General features: G+C 44.8%; 1 protein-coding gene across 1 annotated transcript; it reads left to right on the top strand.

Moving 5' to 3' along the window:
* The first annotated feature begins 393 nt into the window (after positions 1-393).
* On the top strand, positions 394-20,070 carry LOC123120028 (bZIP transcription factor 1-D-like). The gene is made up of 13 exons (XM_044540040.1): positions 394-629; positions 2,670-2,796; positions 2,889-2,957; positions 3,332-3,418; positions 17,162-17,242; positions 17,337-17,396; positions 17,468-17,652; positions 17,735-17,789; positions 17,979-18,018; positions 18,102-18,334; positions 19,279-19,356; positions 19,431-19,556; positions 19,657-20,070. Exons 2-13 carry the CDS (start codon positions 2,740-2,742, stop codon positions 19,750-19,752), a joined length of 1,167 nt encoding a protein of 388 aa, XP_044395975.1. The 5' UTR covers positions 394-629; positions 2,670-2,739; the 3' UTR covers positions 19,753-20,070.
* The last annotated feature ends 6,226 nt before the right edge of the window (positions 20,071-26,296 follow it).

Consider the following 26,296-nt stretch of genomic DNA (forward strand, 5'->3'; position numbering starts at 1 on the left):
GCGAAACATATACTAAAAACACGAAGCGAGACGTGCATGCATGCATGCATGAAGGCTGCAGCCCTGCGTTGCTGCATCGATGGCACAAGCCGACGAGCGCGCGTGCAGCCCTGCACCGCCCATGCGCGCCTGCTCCAGCCAGACGTGCTTTTTTCTGAAAAATCGGGCCACCACGGGCCAGACGTGCCTACGGGCCAGCACGTTTAGCCAGGGGCCGTGCCTGGGCCTCGAAGGCCAGCACGCGTGCCGGGCCGGCACGGCCCAAGTAGTTCGCGTGCCTGAGCGGGCCGTGCCGTGCCTGGCCCATTTATCTCAGGGCGGGCCGTGCCGTGCCGGGCTGGCCCATTTGGCCAGGTTTGTGAGAGGGAAACAAACCAGACAGCAACGCGAGCAAGAACAAACGCTCCGACTGACTGAGCTGGCCTGCTTGCCTGCCTAGCTAGCACACCACCGAAGCCTAGTCGCTGGTCGCAGCTGCTGCGCGGCGTCCATCGTGTCCTCGTCGTCTTCTTCTCTCCATACCGGAAGACCTCTCGCGCCACGCCACACCCCTACTACTTTACCCTCTCTCCTGCCGCTCTACTCCAGATCTCGAGGTCCACCGCGCGGGTCCGCTTGCCGCCCGAGAGGTACCCGACGTTCGAATCGCCCGCCTCGCCGGATCTGGCCGTTGGCCTTTTAAAATTATATTACGCAGCGGGTGGTGATTTCCTTGGTCTGGGTGATTTTTGTTGGTAGTTTGGAGTCGGGGGTTCCCGAGTTTGGGCCTCTGATTTTGGTCGGAGCGAGGGTGAAGGGTGCTAGGGTTTATGTGTAATTCGCGGCGAGAACGAGATAGTGTCTACCTGATGCGAGACTTGTGAGACCTGGCTAGATTTTTTTTGTCTCAGCAGCATAGTCCCTTTGGTACAGGTTTCGAGTTTAGGCGTTGGATTTTAAATATAGTAGCTAGGGTTTTGTTAGGTGTAGTTTGTGCTTAGACTACCCACAGTGGGAGTAACTTAGGTAGTAACATCACACATATCTAGATAAAATAGATGATGTAGCAAGCAATAAATGAAAAAATGGAGGAAAGTGGTAACATAGCTAGTTACTAGTAGTATGAGTAACATCACACATATCAAGGCAAAATGAGTCTATAGCCTAATAAATGAAGTGTTGCATGTTACCACACATATGTTACTCCCCACTATAGTGTTGACGTATAATGTGCTGCCTAGTCTCTTCCATCAGATCGGTCTTTTGGTTGCATTGGCTAGAGTATGCACTTCTACATGGTATCGGAGCCAAGAGGTCTTGAGTTCAAGACCCGGCTGGTGCAATTATATTGCAGCCCACTTTCGGTCCACGTTTAGGCCTGAGGGAGCCACACGTGAGGGGGAGTGTTGACGTATAATGTGCTGCCTAGTCTCTTCCATCAGATCGGTCTTTTGGTTGCATTGGCTAGAGCATGCACTTCTACATATAGAGGTAGTAACATAGACTAGTAATTGGCCTTCTTTAGTAGGAAACCTGACAGGCGCGGTAGTTATTTTTTTATTAGAGGTTGCTTCAAGCCTTCAAGATTCTTTGTATGTAGTTTATGTTAATGCTTCACTCCTCGCTGTGTTTCCAATCGTCATGTTGGGATGTAGGTTTTGAAGATTTGGATGGTTCATGGGTTTATATTTTTCACCATTCTATTTTGGGGATCTATTAGGGTTTTGTTGGTGCTTTATTGAGTTTGCATATGTGGCTGGTAGCACCTGGAACTAGTTTTAAAACACCACATGTTACTGTTTTTGTAGATTTTGGGTAGCATAATGCAGCGCTGTAGTAGAATTGTAGCTGTTGGGTTTATGGCAAATTTGCGGTTTCTTTTTTTTTTGAGGGTTCAGATTTGCTGTTTCTAAAAGGTTTAAAATCTGTGGTCCATGGGATTTTCTGCGTTTTTTTGAGAGAGCATTGGTTTGTTCTGTTCTATGAAGGACATGAACCACAAACTGTGTAATCTGAAGGTAACTCGACCAGTACTTTGTGATAAAAGGATAATCTAAGTTAACCGTGTTGCAATTGTGTTGTGGTCACCTTGACGAAAATCAAGCTAATATTTTTGACAAAGGAGCTTTATAGTTATTTTGAGCAGTTAAGTTGGCCTTTATTATTGTAATTTGTTAACCCAAGTCGGTTTTGTACACTACTATTTCTTGAAGCCTTTTATACTTCCTTCCCAACTGTTGGAAGAATTTGAGATCATGAAATAGATGGGATCTTGAGAAAGTGGCTGACATAATCAAGGTTTAAAAAAAGCCAGGCATAAGTAGGTTGCCTTTGCCTAGCACCTAGGTGGAGCTTACGCGCCCTAGGCGCAGCCTAGGCGGTCATACAGTTTTGACTAGCAGGGTTGTATTTGTGGTATTATATGCGTATAGACATTAATTTAGAGCATGAAATGAGTAAACTACCAGCTATTGCCCATCTGAAAATGGTCCATTTGGCCTGCCAGTGTGACATGGCATGATTTCTCGCTGGAGTGGACAATTTCTTACTTGCCCTGCCTAGACTTTCACTTATGCTCTAGGCGAGGCGTTTCTCTGTCACCTAGCGTGCCTAGCACCTTTTCCAATCGAGGACGTAATACAGTTTTGCTAAATTTTAGCTTACTTATGTTCTTTGTATGGCCAATTCAGGTTTCACTTTATGCCACTTTGTGTGACTGTGGACAATGGAGTGATTGCTGCCCTCTTTCTGTGAGTCACCATGGGAAGCAGTGAAGCAGAGACACCTGCTAAGGCAAACAAGGCATCCGCACCTCAGGTTTTCAATGCTGGAATTGTGGCATTATCTCTGTAGTCTATACCAAAAATAGTGAATGTGTCTTCCTAAAAATTTGTCCTTCCCTGTAACAGGAGCAGCAGCCACCTGCTACTTCGAGTACTGCAACACCGACAGTTTACCCAGATTGGACCAGCTTTCAGGTGAGGAAGTTCTCTTCCCTGTTTTGGAGATGGATGACTCAAAACATGTATCCCTCTTGTGTGAAAACACAAGGAAAGTGGGAAATAAGTACTAGGCAGCGACATTTTTTCGATAATAATTGCAAATACAACTACCCACCCTCAATTTTAAGGATCGTTACTGATTTTGGCTGCAATGTGGTCGTTCTATTTTTTTTCCTTTTGTTAATTCTGGTTACAATTGACAAAATAGCTTTCTCGTGTGTCATATTATTTTCTCGTTGCACTTATTTCCCTTCTTGATTCACACATATCAATATATCTATCATTAATAAATAGATCACATGTACTATCTACCCTAGGCTGCTCATCATGTTCTCCATTGGTTTTTTCAGGGATATCCTCCAATTCCACCACATGGGTTCTTTCCCTCTCCCGTGGTGTCAAACCCACAGGGTCATCCATACATGTGGGGACCTCAGGTAAGGTTTCATGTTTCTTTTATAATGGCAGTTAACTACTCTATAGTTTTGTTCCCCTATTCTCTGTCTGTGGTATTACCTCAGAAGATAGAGCACAGAGCCTCTAAAGATATATAATACTTCATCATAGGGAAAGATCAAATGTGGGTCAAACTTTTGCTAGGAGGAGGATTTTCTATCAACCTTTACTAGAGAAATAGCTGTGGGAATAGTCGGCATCCGGCTCGTGATTCGAACCGTTGACTGGGTTCCTTTTCCATCCGATTTGGTGAATTATTGGAGATAGATGTTAGACCACTATTGGTGCTGACAGAAACCTGCGTCAGGTGGTCACAGTCCACGCGTTTGTTTGAATCGCTGTCACGAACGTGTCTAGAATAGGTTCCACATCTTCAAAATGCAGGCGTGCATGTTCTGCAATGTATGGAACACATGACGGCCCTCTTTTTACCCATGTGGTACCCGACATCCCGCAAATAACAGTTTGGTCCAGCTAAGACGACGGATTCAAACACTCCATCCAATTGAACCTATAGCTACTAGGTGCAGAACCTCTTTGTTTTGGTCTTGGGCCACACTCTTTGCCTTGTGCTAGAATGCCATGTACGAAGCGATTCAACACACATTCAGAGGTGAGAAGTTACACATGGATAAACAAGAAGTCATTGTTCTTCAGTTCCATACATACTTAGGTTGATATAGGACCAAGTCTTAATTGATGCCCAATCTTCACAATTTTGAGGTGACCAAGGGGAAAAACACAAATAACTCTAAACTAGACAAACAAGTTTCCATCACACATGTTCTCTCAAAACATCCAAAACAAGAGATACATATAGATCCACAATCAACAAAGGAAAAGGTAAAAGGATAGAGTTCTTCCCAAATCGTTAAGAGAGATGGGGCCTTGAGAGATGTTCTTCTCCAAACCCTGGTTGTTCTTGATCCTGTGGAGAATCCTTCTCCCTTAGGAGGTTTTGATCCTCTAGGAGGTGGCAAGATGAGCAAAGCTCTCCCAAGGTCTAGATATATGCTTTGCTAACTCTAATATGGGTCCATGGTACGGTTTATATATAGCTAAGAGGCGAAAGGGTAGGTGAGAGGGGATACATGGCCTCTTGGCCAGACCTGCATGCAGGCAGTGGTCGGACAGTCCGGGTTGGTGGCCGGATAGTCCTGACTGGTGGTCGGACAATCCGGGTTGCTAGCTGGACAGTCCGGCCGCTGACGCAGGCTTGGGTCCGGGCCGGCGAAGTCTTCGGGAGCAGAGCAATCTCCAAGGGCCGGATAGTCTGGGTTGCTACCCAGACAGTCCGGCTGATGGCTAGATGAAGAGCTGGATGAAAGGTCAGAGGACTTTGCCCGGCTTCAATTTGTGGGTATTGATGTTCCGAGCACTTCATGTCGGGCAATTCGGGTTGGTAGCTAGACAGTTCGGCCGCTAAAGCTGTGAATCATTTCTTCCTCTTCTCCATGATGCGGCCTTCTCCCGTCGCTCCTTCATGGAAGGATCCTTGGTATCTGAGTATGCATAGGGTCTCGGATTGAAGTAGTAGCCAGGTCTCGAGTGAATGCATAGGAAATTTGAAGAGGAAAGTGTTCACCTCGTATTCAATGGTAAAGGCATGGGCTCCAGCATTGGTCCAATTGGCGCTTGGGGTGTTGTTGGAGGATCCATGGTGATGTCCATGGGCTGCTCCACACCATCCCCTTCCCCCTCCCCTTGGGGAAGATCTGTCCTCAGACCCAAAACCTCATCACGATGGAATGGAACCAAGTCGAAGACGTTGAAGGTGTCGCTCACTGAGTACTTGTTGAGTGGATTGTCGATCTTGTAAGCGTTGTTGTTGATCCTTTGTAGCACCTTGAAGGGTCCATTGACTCCTAGAAGCAATTTGGATTTGTGCTCTTCCGGAAAGCGGTCTTTGTGAATGTGGAGTCAAACAAGATCTCTGAGTTGGAACACCATGGGCTTCTTGTTGGTGTGACCTTGGAGGCATGCCTTTGGACTTGCCGATGGCGGTCCTTTTATCTGCATGCATCTTTCTCATGAACTCAGCTCGGTCATTGGCGTCCATGTTGACACACTCTTGTAGAGGAAGTGAAGTGCAACTTCGAATGAACAACCTGCCGTGAATTTAACACACAAACACGACCATGGGATTATACCATGATCATTATCCGACGTTCTGAACATGGCACATTCATGGCTATCCAATGCCATGGCATGCAAACATGCATAAATCATCCAAGACAAACATAATACAAACTAGTACTGTGTACGGCCAGCGCCAACTGCACATAAATATAGAGTGATTAACAAGTCTGGACTTTTTAATCACGAACATGAATATACAGTGCTTACAGGAAAGGAGTATGAAGTTTATACAATCCTTTATGTATGGAGATAATAATTTGTAGTGGTGTACGTCTAGTTGAGATATTTGAGATATTTGATATAAACTACATGACACGGCATGTACATGCGCCATACATATGTGATGGTACGCATTCATCCACACATACTGAGGCAGGCACTCTTGCAGCAGCATTGGCTTCTCATGTCCACCACTATAGCCTAGGTGATAACAAGATCACAGTGGCTAGAGCCTGCCGATGAGAGATGAGTTCGACATCGGAGTATCATGTGTAGACGCCACTATAATGTCATGATTCCACTGCCGTCGAGGATCAATCACGGACGAGGTGAAATGTCTTTGCTTCAGCGTGCGTGCTCGGCACCTGCATTGCTCCACCTTGGGATCCCGGCGACCATTGTCATGCAGTTGATGGCATGACGCATGACTGCAGATTTGCAAAAGGAAAATGAGTGTGATAAGACACCAATTAGCAAGCTGCACATCCTCGCGTTTTAATCAACCAGTGCCTTCCAAACATACATGCATGCTCCAGTACCAGATATGATGTTTGCAACACCAAAGGAGAGAGCAAAACATCAAGTTTAGACCGTCTCACCGGGGAGATCGGCGTTCATCTGGCACACGGCCATTGCCATGTCCACCTAATCCGATGGTATATTTTCCGGGAGACGCGCAAGACCAATGCTTAGCAGGGTGTCCATCTAAAATTAAAAAGGCAATTAGCAAGACACATGTATAGAAATGAATCACATAAATTCGTACTACCTCTTTTGTTGCTCACATCGTTCACAATCCATTTGTTTTGCCGGCACTGGTTTTGGTTCATGGGAGAGAGAGAAGAGAGAGAGACAGAAATAAATAGCGCTGAGAGATAGAATTGTTTAGATTGCATGCAGATCCAGTTAATTTTACAGCTACGATAGAAAGGATTGGAATGACCAAGAAAATAGGAAGACCCGTGGGCCAACTAATCAGGCGAAGAAAGATCACTTTTCTGTGCATGCGACCTGTTTAAAAACATTCAAGATCTGAATAAGATCAGAAGGTAGTAATCGTGGGGGTAACTACCCTTGGTTGTAAGATTTATTTTCCCGGACACCTCTTTTGTACTCCCTAGGAGTACATACTCCCACCCAGATAGTTTGAGTTGGATATACCCAATAAAAAACTAACCGACAGAAAAAAGTCAACCTGCTGTGTGTGCATGGCGGCATGCGACTACTTGATCTTATTATCAAGGAAGTATATGGGTTTTCAATCAAAAAAATACGGTGATGATTTGTACTACGTAACACGCATCTACTCTCCTTTTTAAATATGGTGATTGTTCGCACACGAACACGTCACCGTGTACCCTCGACGCTGGGGGTGATGCACCGCAGCTCACCTCGAAGGAGGCCCGGCTGGAAGTGCGGTACGCAGGCAATCCGGCGGGTGCTTTTGTAGACCCGAAATCCCACACGCCCGGGAGGGACCCCGTCAGGGCGTGCGGCAGCTATGGGCTGCCCTAGGTTGGCCTGACCGCCCCTAGGGCCTCGAGGTTCGCCGCCCTGCAATAAGAAGAGCGAACGAAGAACGAGGAAGAAGAAGAACAAGGGAGAGAGATAAAAGTAAAGGTAAAAAGTGGTAGATTAATTGATCGATTGTGTGTTGTTCAATTGGCCGTCACCCCTTAGGTATATAAAATCCGTGTAGAACATTTTCTCATATGAGGTCGTCTTGGGGGCTTAATCGGCCAAACTGTACTCTAAATATAAGATCTTAGTACTTTGAGCATAGTTTCGGCCTTCGAGATGAAATCGGACGGCGATGGCCCAAACTGCAAAGATGTTCATATCAACAATACGGAATTCTTTCATGTAGATCACTTCACCATTTGAGGTTGACCGTGCCAAAATCTGGTGTCAACACATGCCCTCCTGTTTTCTGGCAGAGCTTGCGTGCCAGAAAATACTTTGCCTAGGGTAATGTTTAAGCACGATGCCAACACTCCATCGGCTGTGCATGCTGAGTACGATAATTTTTATCGTCCATATGCTCAGGCTTGTTGCTGCTTGGGTAGAGCCTCTTGGATAATAGTCTGAGAACGACCATTGGATGTCACAAAGACCTCCACGTAAGTTTCGAAACTTACGTCAATCCTGACCTTGCTTTGTCTAGGCACTCCATGGGAATATTAGAACTGTTCGGCGATAAGCCAGTTGCCGAGCGGTTATGACCATGCACCTCAAAGGAATATCGTCAACTGTTCGGCGACTCAACTCATTATTGATCAAAGTACACCATCAAGCCTCCGCCGAACAACGTCTGTCTCCTGACTTGGATCCTGCAAATAACTAACATCAGGAGTCGGAGCTTTTTTATGCACTAAACCCTTGATTAGTGGCTGACTCAATAATTAAGTCGGCCTTGCCAGTATTGGCAAACACTGAGCATCGACTATAGGAGTAGGAGATCAACCATGGTGAACACCGTTAGCCAGATGCCGGCTTTGCCAACACAATGAACTCTGAGGGCGATATGCAAATATCGGCCATGCGTTCTCATCTCAAAGGAGCTCGGGAGTCCGTGCACCAAAGTGTGAATAGCCGAAATAAGTTAGATGTTTTGGCTGAGGATAAATTCCATAGCGTTGATTTTGATGGTACGATTGAAGAGTGTGGATGCCAAGCCTCCTGGAGTCTCCTATAGTGAGATGAAAATTGTCGTCCTCGCCTACAGGCTTTACGTTTGTACTCCCTTACTTTTGCTTGTTTCGCAACAGGAGCTGGTACATCATTCTCACCTTGACGGCTTCCCTTCGGGACCCATGCCATGTTCCTCTTCTCTAACTCTTTGGCCCTGAGCCGCTTCAGTTTTCTTTCTTGCCAATGTGATAAGCCGAGTGAGCATCCTGACTGTGATTTTGTTCTGTGTACTGGCAATTTCTTTCTATCTTTGGGCATCTCTGGCTTGGCCTGTCCAAACTCGGCGATTGAATCCTTGAAAGTTACTTGCTTCACTTTCTTGTCCTTAGTAGCCAACATAGCCTCGGCAGGCTTTTTTTCATCTAGAGTCAGACCTGAAATAGCACACTTGCGGCCATCCTTTTTCACTCTGTACACTTGCTTGATCACGTCCATCTTTTTTGCCGAGCTCCGGACCGATTCTTTTTGGTTGAGCCGGTCTTTAACATGTGGTTGTTGAACAAACGATGATCCTCTCGGAGGTGCATAATTTTGTTGATGTGGTTTAGAATATGATGGACGGTGTGCCCTTGATTTATTCTTGTTCCATGATATATATGAATAAGAGTCAGCATGGGGAGGTATCCATGACATCGGCATTGGTGGCCCAAAAGGAGGATACGGAGTCTGCTTGCTCAACTTCTTCCTTCGCCAATCCCGGTCTTCAGATTTGTGCCTTGGGGGTGACTTCGATGCTTTTATTTCACTCGGCCGATAAGCACTCTTTGCCTCACTTATCTTCTGATATTTTTATAATAACTTCGTGAAAGTGACTTTCAGCCTTTTACCTTTGTGCTTACCATGGCCTTTGCTTTCTTTAGTTGTGCGTGCATCGGTCTTTGAATTTTCTCGTTGCCCCCCATTGCTAGATGTCGCCATTGTAGCTTTGATGGAATTCCCGTCTTCAAGATTGTTGTTAATGCACTTTTTAACAATATCCTTGCTCGAAGACTTGACCCTATCATCATTGGTGTGTACCTGTCGTCCTTTAGATGAATCGGCTTGAGATAGCCGAGTCAACATTTGACCGCCATCAAGACCAATCTGATCTGATTGGCCATATGCTCGTTCTTGAACAAACTTCAATCGTCCTGTGTTGGCTGATTGTGCAACTTTATGAATCACATTGTAGTCTTTAAAATTTTGCTCGAATGAACATTGCATTTGCTCTTGTCTTGATGGCTCGACATCGTGATCAATAGTAATAATAGGATTAGTCAGTGATGCACCGACAATGTGATCACACATACCTAGACTGAAGGTACATTGCTCATCTACTAACTGATTGTGTGATATCGGCTTTGCAACTAAACAACCGAGTGGTGTCGGTTTAACATCGTCTGACTCGGCTATGCATTGATTTTCATCCTCCTTTTCCGATGCTCTTGAATCGGCTATCCTAGAGGACTTTGAACCTGACTTTATATTCCCGTAACCAAAATAATTACAGAATATGCGTCTCATCTGAGACCAAATGTTAGCCAGGCATGAAACAAACAAAGCTGTCCATATGAATATAAATTTTAGTTGGCATGACGGGAACAACTTTGATTGCGATGAGTTGTCACTATTAGCCTCTATGAATGGTGCCATGTGTTGATGAGCGTGATTAGTGACAAGATAATTCGAAACAAACAGATTACTCATCTCGATTGGTCTTTCAAAATTAATTAGAATCTTACTAACGGGTGCATCAACAATATGATTTTGTGGTCGACGCAAATTCGTGTGGCCAACGACCGTTGTGACATTTGGGAATGCACGCTCGGACGTTTCTCGTCCAAGAAATTCTATAATCACTGCTACAAGCAGGTTGTGGCAGATGAGGCGTTCGGTTGGCTCTGGAAAGCCAAGAGCCCGATCAAATTCAAGATGTTCGGGTGGCTACTCCTAGTTGATCGTCTGAATACCAGGAATATGCTCAAACGTAGACATTTTGCTGTCGCGGGGGGCAACTACACATGCATGTTCTGTCAAAACCCTCCCGAGGAAACTGTGGAATGTTAGAATAATCATGACTTAGAGTTAGTCTCCAGTTGGTTAGGCAGTGCGTGTGTGTGCATGCAGCTTCGAGTGGAGAGATTAGTGGGTCAATTAGTTGTGTGTATCGTGCGTGCATGCAGGATCCGTTGGTGGCCAGCTCACGTCATGCACGAATGGACGCGACGTGGGTGTGACCGTGCCAGGCGGATTGCGTGCATGCACAGGCGGAGTGGGGGCGAGCGCGAGGCGTAGCCTGAGCCAGCCTATATAAACCCCCCTCTGTGTATTGCGCCGGTCTGTTGCCGCGCCACGGTGACGGTATGTGCCGAGCCGAGGGGGAGGGGCCTAAGGAAGATGTAGTCTCCGTTGGGACCGTGGTATGCGCCCGGTCGATGTGAGAGTTCTTCCGGGGTCGTGCTGCGTGTGTGCGTGTGTACCTCCATGTATGTGTGTTTGAGTAGGTGAGTTGAATAGAAGCCAACATACAGGCCGTTCGGCGGCTGGGGCGTTCGTCGCCTAGAAAATTCTGTTCATCTTCTTCTACCTTCGTGCGGCGTTTGTCGCCGGAGGGCGGTTCGGCGTATCTCGCCGGTGGGTTTGTTCCAACATTTGGTATCAGAGCTTGGTTGTCTTGGCGTGGTTCGCCGTGCTGGAGGCGTGCCGGCGATGGCGGTGTTCGTCGGCGGCTACGTGACGGAGCTCCAGGCCGTGTGTCGGCCTACGGAGGTGCGCGGCGCTGCGATTGTCATGGCGGACGTGGAGGCGGCACGCGGTGAGTCCGCGGCGGCGCGGCTGCGGCGCGTGGCGAGCGCGGCGAAGGCGAGCGCGTTCACCGTGGCTGTGCGGAGCTCCACGCCGTGTGTCGGCCCATAGACGTGCGCGCGCTGCGGCGACGTGGCGTGGAGGCTGCGGCGGCATGACGAGGAGGCCATGGAAGTGTGGCGCGGGCGCGGCGAGCACACGGCACGTCGGCGTGGGGGTGCGCGGCGGCATCAGGCGGACGATGGTCGACGATGAGCCATGTCTCCTGTGATGGCGAGGCGAGAAGGCAAGTCAAGATTAGGAGGAGTTTGTTAGAATAATCATGACTTAGAGTTAGGCTCCAGTTGGTTAGGCAGTGCGTGTGTGTGCATGCAGCTTCGAGTGGAGAGATTAGTGGGTCAATTAGTTGTGTGTATCGTGCGTGCATGCAGGATCCGTTGGTGGCCAGTTCACGTCATGCACGAATGGACGCGACGTGGGTGTGACCGTGCCAGGCGGATTGCGTGCATGCGCAGGCGGAGTGGGGGCGAGCGCGAGGCGTAGCCTGAGCCAGCCTATATAAACCCCCCTCTGTGTATTGCGCCGGTCTGTTGCCGCGCCACGGTGACGGTATGTGCCGAGCCGAGGGGGAGGGGCCTAAGGAAGATGTAGTCTCCGTTGGGACCGTGGTATGCGCCCGGTCGATGTGAGAGTTCTTCCGGGGTTGTGCTGCGTGTGTGCGTGTGTACCTCCATGTATGTGTGTTTGAGTAGGTGAGTTGAATAGAAGCCAACATACAGGCCGTTCGGCGGCCGGGGCATTCGTCGCCTGGAAAATTCTGTTCATCTTCTTCTACCTTCGTGCGGCGTTTGTCGCCGGAGGGCGGTTCGGCGTATCTCGCCGGTGGGTTTGTTCCAACATGGAACATCTGTTCTTCAATTGCCCCTTTAGTCAACACTGCTGGAGTAAAGTTGGATTGACGTGGCCGATAGATGCCAACAGATTGGCTTTGCTGCGTGGGGGTAGGGATAACTGGAGGCAACCTCTTTTCATGGATATATTTTTTTTGGCTGCTTGGAGTCTATGGATGGAGAGAAACAACCAACACTTCAGAGGGATTCAGCATTCCTTCGGAGCATGGCTGGCTAGATTCAAGCATCTCTTGGAGTTGCTAACACATAACTGCAGAGAGGAGCTTCGCCCCTTCCTGTCTAGTTACATTGTAAATTTGGGTCACTAGGGTTGTAGCTAGCTTGCTTGGCCGGGGGGCCACAAAAACCCTTTGTAACGCATATGTAACTGTTCCTTTGTGAGCAATACAAAGTCAGTGGGAGAGGTTTGTAACGCATATGTAACTGTTCCTTTGTGAGCAATACAAAGTCAGTGGGAGAGGTTTGTAACGCATATGTAACTGTTCCTTTGTGAGCAATACAAAGTGAGTGGGAGCCTCTCCCACTGTCATTCACCTTTCAAAAAAAAAACAATATGATTTAGACCGAATCGAAAATTGAGTAAACTGTCGGCTAGGTGTACCTTTGTGAAGTCGTTGGAAGGAGAAGATGGTTGCACCACTGGAACAATACCTTTCACCACTTTTGAATAATCCTCCAACGCCTCTTCCTCTTTTTCTGGATCTCGTGCCTCATCATTCGGATTTCCCGAGTAGATTTCACTTGGATTTCTCGAGTAGATTTCACTCGGATTACCCGAATGGGTTCCACTCGGCCGCTCTTCGTCAGCTAAACTTCGTTCTGCTGCACGCTTTGGTTCTTGATCTTCATCACTAGCCAAACTTTGTTTGGCCATATAACTTTTCTCTTGATGCTCATCAATTTCTTTGGCACAGAACTCACAGGGCAGCATGTAAGCTCCCTCACATCCAGAAAAATCTAGCACGGCCAATTTGTTGCGTTTACCGTTCCTTTGCTCGGCAAAGCTTGCATCTTCTGATTTGGTACATGCGGCAATAATTGGCTTGATGCACTCGACTTTAGCCGGCGATGCCCTCGTCTGGAACGATGCTCTTGGCTGGCATGATGTACTCAGCTGGCTCGATGCAACACACTCGACCTTAAATGTCTCGGTGCTCAATCCGGTTTCAATTGAATCCACCATTGTCTTGTCACTAAAGGAACCGTTCAACTCGGCTGTAGACGACTTGCTCATATTTAACTCGGTTTCAACCGAATCAACCGTATTAGCCGAGTGAACCCTTTCTTGCTGGTTTGCTTGCAAAGCTTCTTTCTTGGCTTGCCTCAACATCATAGAGGAGCCATCATGATTGCTGAATGGAAGAAGGGACTTCACATATTCTTGCAAATATTCCTCTCCACGCCTCTTCTTGAGTGCTTCATAAGCTTGTCGATATTCTGTTGGTAATTCCTCAAGAGTTGGTGTAGTAAAGCCATTGACGCTATTCCCTGTGAGAGTTGGCTTGACCCCATCCATTCGGGCGACATATTATTCTTTAGACTCGGCCCTACTTGGATCCGCATGCCCCCCCAACGCTCTTAGGATCTTTCGGCAATGAATTGATGTTGCCGAAATTTGGCAATTCTACATGGGGTGTATAATATGCTGCAATGATAGGTGAAGACGTATGCACTGTTGTCGAATATTTTCTCTCGCTAATTTGACCACCTGGCAACACTTCGTCTTCTTTCAAAACCCTAGCTCTTATTGCCTCATTATCAGGAACCAGCCCCCTTTCATGTTGTTCAAGGCAAAGTGCGCTAATCTTCTTATTTTTGGCTAAACATTTTAATGCAGCCAAAGCCACCTCATCTCCTGCAATATTAGGCATATATGCTCCTATAGAAACTCCATTCACTCGGCCATAACCACGAAGGTGAGCCGAGTCATGAATGTTTTTAGTTGCATATGCCACTGAAAAATTAATCTCATGAGGTCTAGTACATGATGACTGAGGATAACCAGCCAAATAACTAGGAAGCATGGCCGATTCCCCCGTCCATCGGCATGTTAGGGATGAACTCGCATATCGCGAGTCGGCTGCCGATGGACAAAACTGTGAGATTCCCTCATGTACATGAGGTGTCATATATTGATCACTCAAACAAATCGTGTTGTTCACCGGCATATTGAAAGGTGTTGCCGATGCACGAAAGTTCAGATTCATAAGTTGCATGTCACAGTTTTGTAAATTCCAAGTTTCTCCAACGGAATAACTAGTCGGCCTTTGCTCATTAGTGCTAGCCGACATGACATATCCATTGAAAGATCTAGCAACATCAACATAATGGCTATTTGCATCTACGTAAAGAGATTGATGATACATGTTACCGTTGTAGATTGCAGCCGCTTGATGACGCCCTCCTCGTAGCAAGAACAGGCTGGAGACTGTTCAAAGCTTCGTCCCCAGCGGAGTCGCCAAAAAGTGTGTTCGTACACGAACACGTCACTGTGTACCCTTGACGCTGGGGGTGATGCACCGCAGCTCACGTCGAAGGAGACCCGGCTGGAAGTGCGGTATGCAGGCAATCCGGCGGGTGCTTTTGTAGACCCGAAACCCCACACGCCCGGGAGGGACCCCGTCAGGGCGTGCGGCAGCTATGGGCTGCCCTAGGTTGGCCTGACCGCCCGTAGGGTCTCGAGGTTCGCCGCCCTGCAACAGGAAGAACGAACGAAGAACGAGGAAAAAGAAGAACAAGGGAGAGAGATAAAAGTAAAGGTAAAAAAGTGGTAGATGAATTGATCGATTGTGTGTTGTTCAATCGGCCGTCACCCCTTAGGTATATAAGAGGCGGATGGACTTCCCGTACAAGAAAAGGACTCCAAATCACGTCCAAATCTTTCCAAAATTAACCGAACTCGGATTTAGGTAAGTCTGGGACATTAGTTCGGTTTTTGACTCTCACAGGCCACAAATGACCTCGGATGAAGATGTGCCCAAAAGCAATATTAACCGTTTCGACGATACAAACAACTTTCATGTTGATCGTTTTTCGATTCGAGGCCATCTTCAGGGCCGAGCGCCTCGCGCAAGACAGCCGATTTGTGGCGCTACCCATCAAACATTCAGACATCATGTCTGGTGGGGCGCGCCATATGTAGCCTCCTGGCAGAGCTGCATTCGAATGGCTCTAACTTTTGCATACGATCTCAAATTGAGATGATTTTTATATCAAAATCAATCGTTTCAACGAGACGAAGACAATCCGTGTAGAACATTTTCTCATATGAGGTCATCTTGGGGGCTTAATTGGCCAAACTGTACTCTAAATATAAGATCTTAGTACTTTGAGCATAGTTTCGGCCTTCGAGATGAAATCGGACAGCGATGGCCCAAACTTCAAAGATGTTCATATCAACAATACGGAATTCTTTCATGTAGATCACTTCTCAATTTGAGGCCATCTTAAATAAGTTCTTGACCGTGCCAAAATCTGGTGGCAACAGTGATGGGGAATTTATATTGAATTATATGAGATATTGAGCATTACCGTATAAAATTTTGGTATATATATTGCCATGGGGGGTATATACTGTTTTTTAAGTAGTATATACTACTTCTCCCTCCGTTCACAATTATAAGATGTTCTAACTTTTTTGTGAATTGGATGTGTATATATGGTTGTGTGTTTGTTCACTCATTTCGGTCTATATGTAGTCCATATTGAAATATCTAAAACATCTTATGTTTGTGAACGGAGGGAGTACTTTTTAAAAGAGTATATGGTAAACCTTTTCAAAGAAGTATATATTTTTCATCATGGTAATTACTATCTACTAGTTTCTGTAAAGTAGTATATACTGTTTTTTTTTCTTGTCAAAGGAGTATATGCTGAATTTTTTCCGAAGGAATATATACTGAAATTGTCTAATGGAGTGTCGAATATTTCTGTTTAAGGAGTATGTACTGGTGTTCTGTAAGGAGTATATATTAAAACAAGTACTAGTATATTCAACCGATGGAGATGTATATTCATGCCCAAGATAGAGTACATATGTGCATCAGAAGGAGTATATATTCTCGATTGTACAAGTGCAAAAGAAACACCATGTACGTACTAGCCACATGGATGTGATGTATGTTTGGACTCTGAAATAAACTGAACTTGGCTAAATATCTGAAGTGTCGTTACATACATCCAACAACAGCAACAAACAAGATTCCAATTGATATGAGTATGTGTGTATTTTAGACCACAACACGAGTTTACAGGCTGCACATAAGAGATGTGTCAGTCATGTGTCGTGCAGTCCATCACGAGCACACCGCACCATCCGGCCAAACAAGCCGCTGTCGTCGAACACCACCGGAGCCGCAACGATCCATCATGCTGATCAATTGACTGGCGCCGTGTGGGAGGAGTTCAATTGACACACTAGGCACGGAAAAGAAGCAGATGTGTCTGCCAAAGACTGATGTATCTTGGGCCGAAGATGCTTGATGTGCTTCACTGTGGTAGTGCTGTTATCTTAGTCGACCATCCTGGTTGGGCAATCCTGCGTGCATGCATATATGAATTAATAGGAGCGAGAAAGCTATTCCTTATGATAACCAGGGATGCAAAAGTTTTACATTGACGAGAGTTGGGCGGCGCTCTTGTTCCGTCCACGGAGTTGGCTGTCGCCGTAGCCGGATATGAGACGCATCTGCTCATTGCCCACCGGTGCAGAGTGTATGCCGATCTTTAACCGTGGCGAAAGCAAGGGATGAGTTGCTGGCTGCCGGTCGTCATTGTCGCCGCTGCTACGTCCACTGTGATTGTGTTACCGGAGGATGAGATAATTAACCATCTAACAAAATTTGTGGAACTTCTCTGCAATCGGTTCACCAAAACAAAGGAGACTGTTAATATGGTCCAACACTAATGTGTAGTTGTAATACTCTGCATGCACTTTAAAGAGTATTTTTTTCTCATGAGTTTCTTGTTGCCTTTTGTCAGCCTATGATGCCACCATATGGGAGTCCACCATATGTCATATACCCTCCTGGAGGAATTTATGCTCACCCATCAATGCGACCGGTATGCTTCAGCATGTTGCTGTAGTTTTCAGTATATACCTAAAATGCTACTGCTTAGAGTCTGACATTTGCTGAGTCATTGCATAATCCTGCAGGGTGCACACCCATTTGCTCCCTATACCATGACTTCTCCAAACGGCAATCCTGATGCTGCTGTAAGACGAGGCATTCTTAGATTGACTGATCTTCTTTTTCATTATGGAGTCTAATGGACCTAATATTTCAGGGAACTACCACCACTGCTGCTACTGCTGGTGGTGAAACAAATGGCAAATCCTCCGAAGGAAAAGAAAAAAGTCCCATTAAAAGATCCAAAGGAAGTTTGGGTAGCTTGAACATGATTACAGGGAAAAACTGTGTCGAACATGGTAAGACCTCAGGGGCATCAGCCAATGGAACCATCTCTCAAAGGTTAGTGTGTGGTCAATTTTAGTAATAACAAGACTTCCTCCTTGTTTGCAACATTCAGTTTGTGTTGCCTCTTTTCTTGCAGTGGGGAAAGTGGAAGTGAAAGTTCAAGTGAGGGAAGTGAAGCGAATTCTCAGAATGTAAGCTATGGTTTTGCAGCGTTTAATCTTTTTTGATCAGACGTGCATACTTGCCTGTACATTTTTAGGCAGCATATGCACCTTGAGTTTAAATTTGCGGCATTTATGATTCCAGACATGCTATACCATTTCGTGTTTGTTTCTTGTGAGAAGTCTTAATATCTTTGCCATTTTGAGTAATCTTTACAGGATTCACAACACAAGGAAAGTGGACAAGAACAAGATGGAGGTATGCCGATGAAAATTCTTATGGTTCTTGCTTTCATGTTTGCACTTTATGAAGCTTCTTAACTTTGTTGTGCGTGCTATCAGATGTCCGAAGTTCCCAGAATGGTGTATCACCTTCACCATCCCAGGCGCAGTTGAAGCAAACTTTGGCAATTATGCAAATGCCATCAAGTGGTCCAGTGCCTGGCCCAACAACAAACTTGAACATAGGAATGGACTACTGGGCAAATACAGCAAGCTCCTCTCCTGCATTGCATGGTAAAGTGACCCCAACTGCAATTCCAGGGGCTGTGGCCCCAACAGAGCCGTGGATGCAGGTTTCTTCTAAGACCTTATCTTGGGAATTATAGATTATACCCTTCCCTATTTTTGTAGCCTCTACTTCTCTGCTTCATAAATACTTTTGTATTGCTTGGTTTGTAGCCAATATACCATTTTTTTGCTATGACCAAAACTTTGGTCTTGGTTTGGATGGTTGCCAACTTTTTGGCCATGCCAGTTGCTCCTTTCCAACTCTGCTCCGTCTTTTTAGCCAAAGTTGGCCAACTCTTGGGCACACATAACCTTGACCAAGATTTTGGCTAGCCAAGTATTTGGTGGGGCAACCGTAGACTCAAACCATACACACCCTTTGTTCCCAACCTTGTATATTTTGTCAGACCAAGAAATAAATCTTTTGCGATACAGGTATCTATCCGAAAGATCTCTGTGTTTAGGATAACTTCATACATGCAACTGAAGTTAACTTCTGTACTAGGAGTATAATTGGACATAGGCTGTGTTAGCACTTAGCATTGTGGTGGATTACCATAATCGCATTTGCCCCACCCGCTTTTGCCTATTTTAGTGCTTGTTTGACCCGCTTTTGCCTACTTTTGTGGCTAATTTTCAACAGCAGATTTTAAAAATAAGCACAGCTCATCACAGTTCAGCAAGCTCAAACTGAGCCATAACTACTTTACTCATCATGAATTTTATTTACTTTCCCCATCTTGCATACCATGCACTGTAGGAGGTTTATCACCCTTTTTTCTTGTCTAGTAAATACTAAACAGTAATGATAATTATTTGTCATATTGCAGTTACCTAAAATATAAACCATTGTTACTTTATTGAAATATACTAATAAACAAAATAAATCCATAAGTCAGTTTTAAGACTATTGAAGAGGCACTTCAGTATCAGTAGTTTCGTGGATAAAAATCTGAAATCTTAGTTTGGCAAATGGAGAAACTAAATATTTTGACTACCCATTATCCAGGATGAACGTGAACTGAAAAGGCAGAAAAGAAAGCAGTCAAACAGGGATTCTGCTCGCAGATCTAGGCTGCGCAAGCAGGTATTTTGTTTGTTCATCTCGAGACATACACTTTTGTCCCCTCAAGTTGATGAAGCAACTGTGTATTTTTGCAGGCTGAATGTGAGGAGTTGGCTCAGCGGGCTGAAGTATTGAAACAGGAAAATGCTTCACTTAAAGATGAAGTGAGCCGGATCAGAAAGGAGTACGATGAACTTCTGTCAAAGAATAGCTCACTGAAGGTTTGTCTTCCACTTTTTTCCTAGTTTGATATTCTGAAGCATGTTTGTTAACATTTGAGTTTTGTTTTATTTTTTCTTCTTTTCGTTTGTTGCTCTGTAGGATAACGTTGGAGACAAACAACACAAAACTGATGAGGCAGGACTTGACAATAAGCTGCAACATTCTGGTGATGACAGCCAGAAGGACACTAATTGAGCTATCATGCAATGCTATCAGATCATAGCCCTAACTAGATTGTTGCTGGCGCAGTTGTAGTATGCGTATTGACTCCATACTTATTGCATTTAATTATTACCAGGTCGTGGTAAATCTTAATGCCAGCCTCGTGTGCTGGTTCCTGTTTCACACATGTCTTGGCTTATCTTTTAGAAGTCAAGATGTGACTGAAAATGTAGGTTGTGAACCAGTTCACTGTATCTGTTAGAAATTGTTGGTACTTTCAACTTTACAGATCTGTATTGCTGATTGTTATTGTTATGTATACCTGAAGAAATATCAGTCTTTTAATAGTCAGGTTGCTGTTTGGCCAGGCTTGACTGGTGCGTAGGTTATGTTAAATATGAATGCATCAATCTTTCCCACACATTTGATATGATATAGTGAACAAATGGAGGACTTCTGCTTTGCCGAGTGTCTCAAACGTTGTAACTATCAGAGACTATCTTTTTTTGTTTCAATTTTTCAGTTTTGCTTCTTTCAATTCACCTGAGTTGTGCTGTGGGTATGCTAAATTTTGGATGGTGATCAGAATATTCGTTTCTAGCTGTGCTTATGCTAAATTTTGGAGTGGTGATCAGAATATTCGTTTCAAGCTCATAAACTGCTTTGCCATATGCACTGTTGGTAAAAAAAATGTGTTCTTAATTCTCACTGATAACAATTTGTTTTGACCTTTATGTGTTGGGAGTAGTATTTAGCTTAAATTGTGATTGCCATGATCCAAATAAAATGTTTACCATTCGGCACCTCTCCTTAACAGTTGTATTCAGTTTGTGTGCAGGAATGAAGTTCTAGGAACATGATGGAAATTTCTCTCATGGAATAAGCTGTGCTTAGCATAGGTATGTCTGCCCTACAAGGAAATAGTTTATTTGGGAGTTCTGTTTGTATAAGTTGTCAATTATGATCTCTTGACTAATGTTTTATTGCAAGTGTCTCAGTATAGTACTCCAGAAAGAGTTCTTTTATCCATAACAAGCCAAAACACTAGTAGGTTGAACTAGTCGTTGAGGAACGGAGACATATCTGTTGAGCATGGATCTGCCCCTGGATCCTAGAAAATGGAGAACATCAAAACTATCATCAAGGTAGTACAAGATGATCGAGGTTGTAATGCACAACTGAGTTCTGTGGGCATTCTGCTGATTCCAGAGTTGAGATGTTTGCAGCAGAAGCTGCCTCTAGTGCTAGAGTTGTTGGAGCTGTGTAGGAGGGGTATGCTGAACTATTCCTCTTCGTGTCACTGTTGGCCTTAAAAGTCCATCTATTCCGTGGCACCTGAAGTTCCTCAGCGGCAGATTTCTGGACTGGTGAGCTAAATGTTGTTCAAGTAAAGCTTCTGGTGCTCCCTTTTGGTTACTGTGATCATCTGGTTTGTGTGGTGTGTGCGAAGTATCATTCCGTTGGGAAGCCGGCTGAGGTCATTGAACATGAGAGACGCTGGGATGGAGTGCCGCAGCCGGAGTGTAGGCAGTAGCAGAAGGTATGGGCTCTGATATTTGCTCCTCTACAATCCACTATTATGGGTGTTGGACAGGATGAGTGTACTGCCCATGCACTTATTTCCTGCTTGAACTACTACTGCGGCACAGGCTTTGCGCATGCTTGAGAGGTTGGTGCACCGTCAGCTGTTAAGGTGGCGCTAACTGTTCTGGTGTGTAGGCTGAAACATCATGCGATTGATTTCATCAATTAGTCTAACTAATGATAACTCAGCAAATGAAGGTGGCCTCACATTGCGCTGTAGCCTTGGGAGTTTGGTTGCCAACAAAGTTTCCACGTACTAAGAGTCTGTTTGAGTGCTCTTGTCCGCGGCTCCAACCAACCAAACACCTATTTTTTGGTGGAGCAACTAGTTAGGGGCACCCCTGGTTAACGAACCAACATGTGTGTGCCTGCTCGAGGATGATGTACCAGCGTTCGCCAATTATAGTTCAAAATTTGAATTGTGCCATGGAATATTACAGTTTGGACCTTTTACTCCACCAATTTGTTGATTTCTACTGTTTTTTCTTTTTAAGGAAGTTCGTTCCTGATGTGGATTATCCCACGTTCATCTCCATGGACCCACCGTTGTCTTATCAAGCACCAAGTGGACTGATGACAAGAGCTCGTGCGGACATTCGGCCTAGGGCCCGGACATCTGGGGTCTTTTGTTGGGCTGGACATCTATGCCCCAACCCTGTCACTCGGCACCTGTGCGTGCGCAACCGGGCCAAAGGCTTCATGTATCCCCTCTCCTCTTATTTCGTGGAACACTATATATAGACCCCCTCCATCTAGTTAGGATCAGCAACGATCATGATGAATTAAAGGGGAGCTTTGCTCATCTACCCTTCTTGGAGAATCAAGACCTCCTCTTGGAGAAGATCCCTCTAGAGGATATCGGCCTCCTTAAGGAGAAGATCCCCCAAGTGGATATCAACACCTCAACTTCTTCAAGGATTGAGATGAACTAGTTCCTATTTACCTTCTTGTGTTGGATTTAGACCTTTGTATCCCTCTATGTGTATGTGAATTTAGCACACATGTGATTGGATCTTGATCAATTGAGTATTTTTGTGTTTGTCTCTTGATTTGCTCCTTTCCTGACCTCCAAGTGTGAAAACATAATGAACTAAGGTTCCACCCTACAACATCCTTGAATCAGAGCAAGGTTGATTCACATCTTGAGTCATATCCCCCACTTTCTAGCCTGATTTTGTTTGCTTTTGCCTAATTTCAAAAATCTCCACAAAAATAGCCATACCATTTTGTTATGATTTGTTGGTTTGATGATGCATCGTTGATTTTGATCCATCGATTTGAAGTGTAGCAGGTGGATCTAGCTTCTTCACATCAACCCCACCATTTCCATCCACGAAATTCGTCCAATTTTGCAAAAAAAAAATTCCTCTCCAAGTTCATCTCCCCGAGAGTTCTTCCAGGGATCTCAGTAGCCAAAAATCCTGCCCGACGCCTGGACATCCGGCCCGCCAACACCTCCACCTTTCCCAATTTTGGCCATTTTCTGATAGAGGCGAAGGTGTCCCGATGTTTCGATGAGATGTTGGCTATCGTTTTCTGTGGGAGTCGACCTTGACGATCCGACTACGAACGTGCGAGACGTCGCGCCTTAGCAATCGCTAAACCAACTTCCGAGGGTTATTGACCATGGCGGAGCACGATCAACCTGATCACGAGGGTCTATTTCCTGCGAGCAAACGAAGAACAAGCAAGAAACTGAGATTGCAATCTGGATATTGCGATAAAAGAGGAAAGCTTTATTAATGAAGGTGGGGTTCTGTGACGCCTTTGTCTGGTCGTTGAACACAAATGAAGTACGCGAAGTTGCAGCTATGGCGAACTTTTAATCTAAACAAAACTCAAAGTCTAAACGATGCCCTAAGGGCTGTATATATGGAGGAAGAGGGGGGAATTTCGTGGCCCTTGGAGGAGGTGTCCGAAACCAACCCTAACTCTTGTTTCCCCACACATACAAACTCTAAAAACAGCCTATATTCAAGTATTTTGAAAATACATGGGCCTGGCCCAAAAACAAGGTGACGCAACACCTAGAATAGCCTCTGGACGAAAATTATGAAGTGGCATCTTGTATATTTCGTCCAAGGCTTCATGCACTTATTATGGTGGCTTCAAAGTCCTGAAATCATCACTTGAAATTCTGTTCTTGTCTCCCTTGTGCATGCCATCAACTCCATGCTTGTTCTTGCTCCAATGTTCATCCTTCTCCAAGCTAGGCCCTTCATTTGTAAGCAAAACAAATGTATCCAATTTAGGCAGCATCATATTCTCATGAACATTAGAATCATTACCAAGAAACGAAAGTACCTGGTAATTTAATTACCGTGCGCGAGCTTTAGTAATCGGTCCAGTATGTATAGTAGCCCCTCCCGTGGGTGTAATAATGGTATTGATGTCCTCATCATCCTTCCCTTCTTAAAATGAAGTCATCCTCGACGGAAGCTCATCTTCCTCACCCAAATAAGGCTTCAAATCTGCAATGTTAAAAGTGGGACTAACCCCAAAATCTGCAGGCCGCTCAAGTTTATATGCATTATCATTTATTTTCTCTAACACCTTAAAAGGACCATTAGCACGTGGCATTAGCTTTGATTTGCGCAAATAAGGAAATCTATCCTTACGCAAATGTAGCCAAACAAGATCTCCAGGTGCAAACACAACATGTTTTCTACCCTTATCTCCAGCAAGTTTATATTTAGCATTCATACGCTCAATGTTTTCCTTAGTTAACTCATGCATTTTTAAAATCAATTTAGCACGTTGTTTAGCATCAAAATTAACCTTCTCCGAAGATGGAAGAGGCAACAAATCAATAGGTGCACGAGGTAGGAAACCATACACAATTTCAAAAGGGCACATCTTACTTTTTTTGAAAACATTAAGCTTTATTAATTAGAAATAACAGTTACATCATCAATAAGGAGAGATACAATATCAACCATGGGCTCCTCAAACCAATCCCTAGTCGCAGAGAAATTCGCTAGCCTAGCAATTTCATGAGCTACTTTATTTGCTTCCCTATTACAATGTTCAAATCTAGTAATAGTAAATTCGCAAGCCATAAAATAGCAATCATCGAACACTGCCGTCGCCGCTCCCGCCGATTGTCCTCCATTCTTCATCGTGTCAATCACTTCCATATTATCAGAGTTAACAATAAGGCGGTTGCACCCCGCCTTCTGTGCTAGGGTAAGGCCAAACCTCAGTGCCAATGCTTCTGCCGTTAGAACATCCGCATACCAGTCAAGTCGCCAACTTCCGCCAACAATGAACCTTCCTTTGTCATCTCTCAGGACTACCCCCGCCGTGCCTCTAAGCAGATCATGGTCAAAAGAAGCATCAACGTTTAGCTTCACAAAACCCATAGGAGGTCTAAGCCATCCCCCTTTCTTACTGATCGCCTTAGGGGAGTTTGCTTTAACATAATTTGCCGCTATAGCGCGGCCCCCCATCGCAGATTGGTATGCATCTTGTGACTTTCCTTCATAAACCAATTTACGTCTATCCCACCATAAATACCAAGCTGTTATAACGATCAATTCACGTGTATTCTGAAGTCCCAAAATAGATATTTCTTCCTCTGGCATAAGTAATAAAAATTCAAGAACTGCCTCTCCCGCCCGGTCAACAACACAGGCTCTATTGATCACCTCATACAAACCCAACTTATCCCAGACCTTTTTCGCCTTCTGACACAGAAACAAGACGTGTTTTGTGTCTTCTAGCCCATTTGAACATGTTGGGCAGATGGGAGGGACCTTCACATGTCTATTGGCGAGCGTAACACGACATGGGAGTGTTCCATGCAATGTACGCCGGATGAAGATTTTTACCTTTGCCGGACAAGATAGCTTCCAGATCTTGCTCCAAACAGGATTAGCATTGGATCTACCCATACCATTCGTATATTGTAATTTTCTTCCATGTTGTTTGTTCCATTCCTCCCAATAAGCCGATCGAACAGTGAACAACCCATTTTTTGTGAAACTCCAAGCAATGAAAGGCCACATCTTACTAGTAGAATGCAATGAACGATTATAAGCAAATTCAATATGAGGCAAGCATTCTTCCCACATTTTCTTATTATTCTTCAAAACAACCCTAAGCATAGTAGACAATGTTCTATTGACTACTTCAGTTTGACCATCGGTTTGGGGGTGACAAGTAGTACTAAAAAGCAGTTTAGTTCCCAACTTAGCCCATAAACATCTCCAAAAGTGGCTAAGAAATTTAGCATCACGATCTGAAACAATAGTATTTGGCACACCATGCAAGCGAATAATTTCACGAAATAACAAATCAGCAACATTAACGTCATCATCGCTTTTATGACATGGTATAAAGTGTGCCATTTTTGAGAACCTATCCACGACAACAAATATCCTATCCTCCCCTTCTTTGTTCGAGGTAAACCTAAAACATAGTCCATAGATATATCCTCCCAAGGAACACTAGGTACAGGCAAAGGCATATATAAACCATGAGGATTGAGTCGTGACTTAGCTTTTTGACATGTAGTGCAGCGAGCAACAAAACACTCAACATCCCGTCTCATCTTTGGCCAAAAGAAATGTGTAGCAAGTATATCCTCCGTCTTCTTCACGCCAAAGTGTCCCATTATTCCTCCTCCACGCGCCTCCTGCAACAACAAAAGACGAATAGAGCTAGCTAGAATGCATAGCTTGTTAGCACGAAACACAAATCCATTGTTAACGACGAACTTGTTCCATGTTCTACCTTCTTTACAATTCTGCAATACATCTTTAAATTCAGCATCATGCACATATTGATCTTTGATGGTCTCCAAACCAAATATTTTAAAGTCAAGTTGTGAAAGCATAGTATAACGACGAGACAATGCATCAGCAATAACATTTCCTTTACCCTTCTTGTGTTTAATGACATAAGGGAAAGTCTCAATGAATTCAACCCATTTAGCATGTCTACGGTTCAGTTTTGCTTGACTTTTAATGTGTTTCAAAGATTCATTATCAAA

The sequence above is a fragment of the Triticum aestivum genome, chromosome 5D (assembly GCF_018294505.1).
Source record: "Triticum aestivum cultivar Chinese Spring chromosome 5D, IWGSC CS RefSeq v2.1, whole genome shotgun sequence".
NCBI lineage: Eukaryota > Viridiplantae > Streptophyta > Magnoliopsida > Poales > Poaceae > Triticum > Triticum aestivum.

Coding starts and splice junctions, on each gene's coding strand:
- LOC123120028 (XM_044540040.1), top strand. CDS start 2,740: ATGGGAAGCAGTGAAGCAGAGACACCTGCTAAGGCAAACAAGGCATCC. Junction 3,419..17,161: donor CATACATGTGGGGACCTCAG/GTAAGGTTTCAT, acceptor GCCTTTTGTCAG/CCTATGATGCCACCATATGG. Junction 19,557..19,656: donor CAAAGAATAGCTCACTGAAG/GTTTGTCTTCCA, acceptor GTTGCTCTGTAG/GATAACGTTGGAGACAAACA.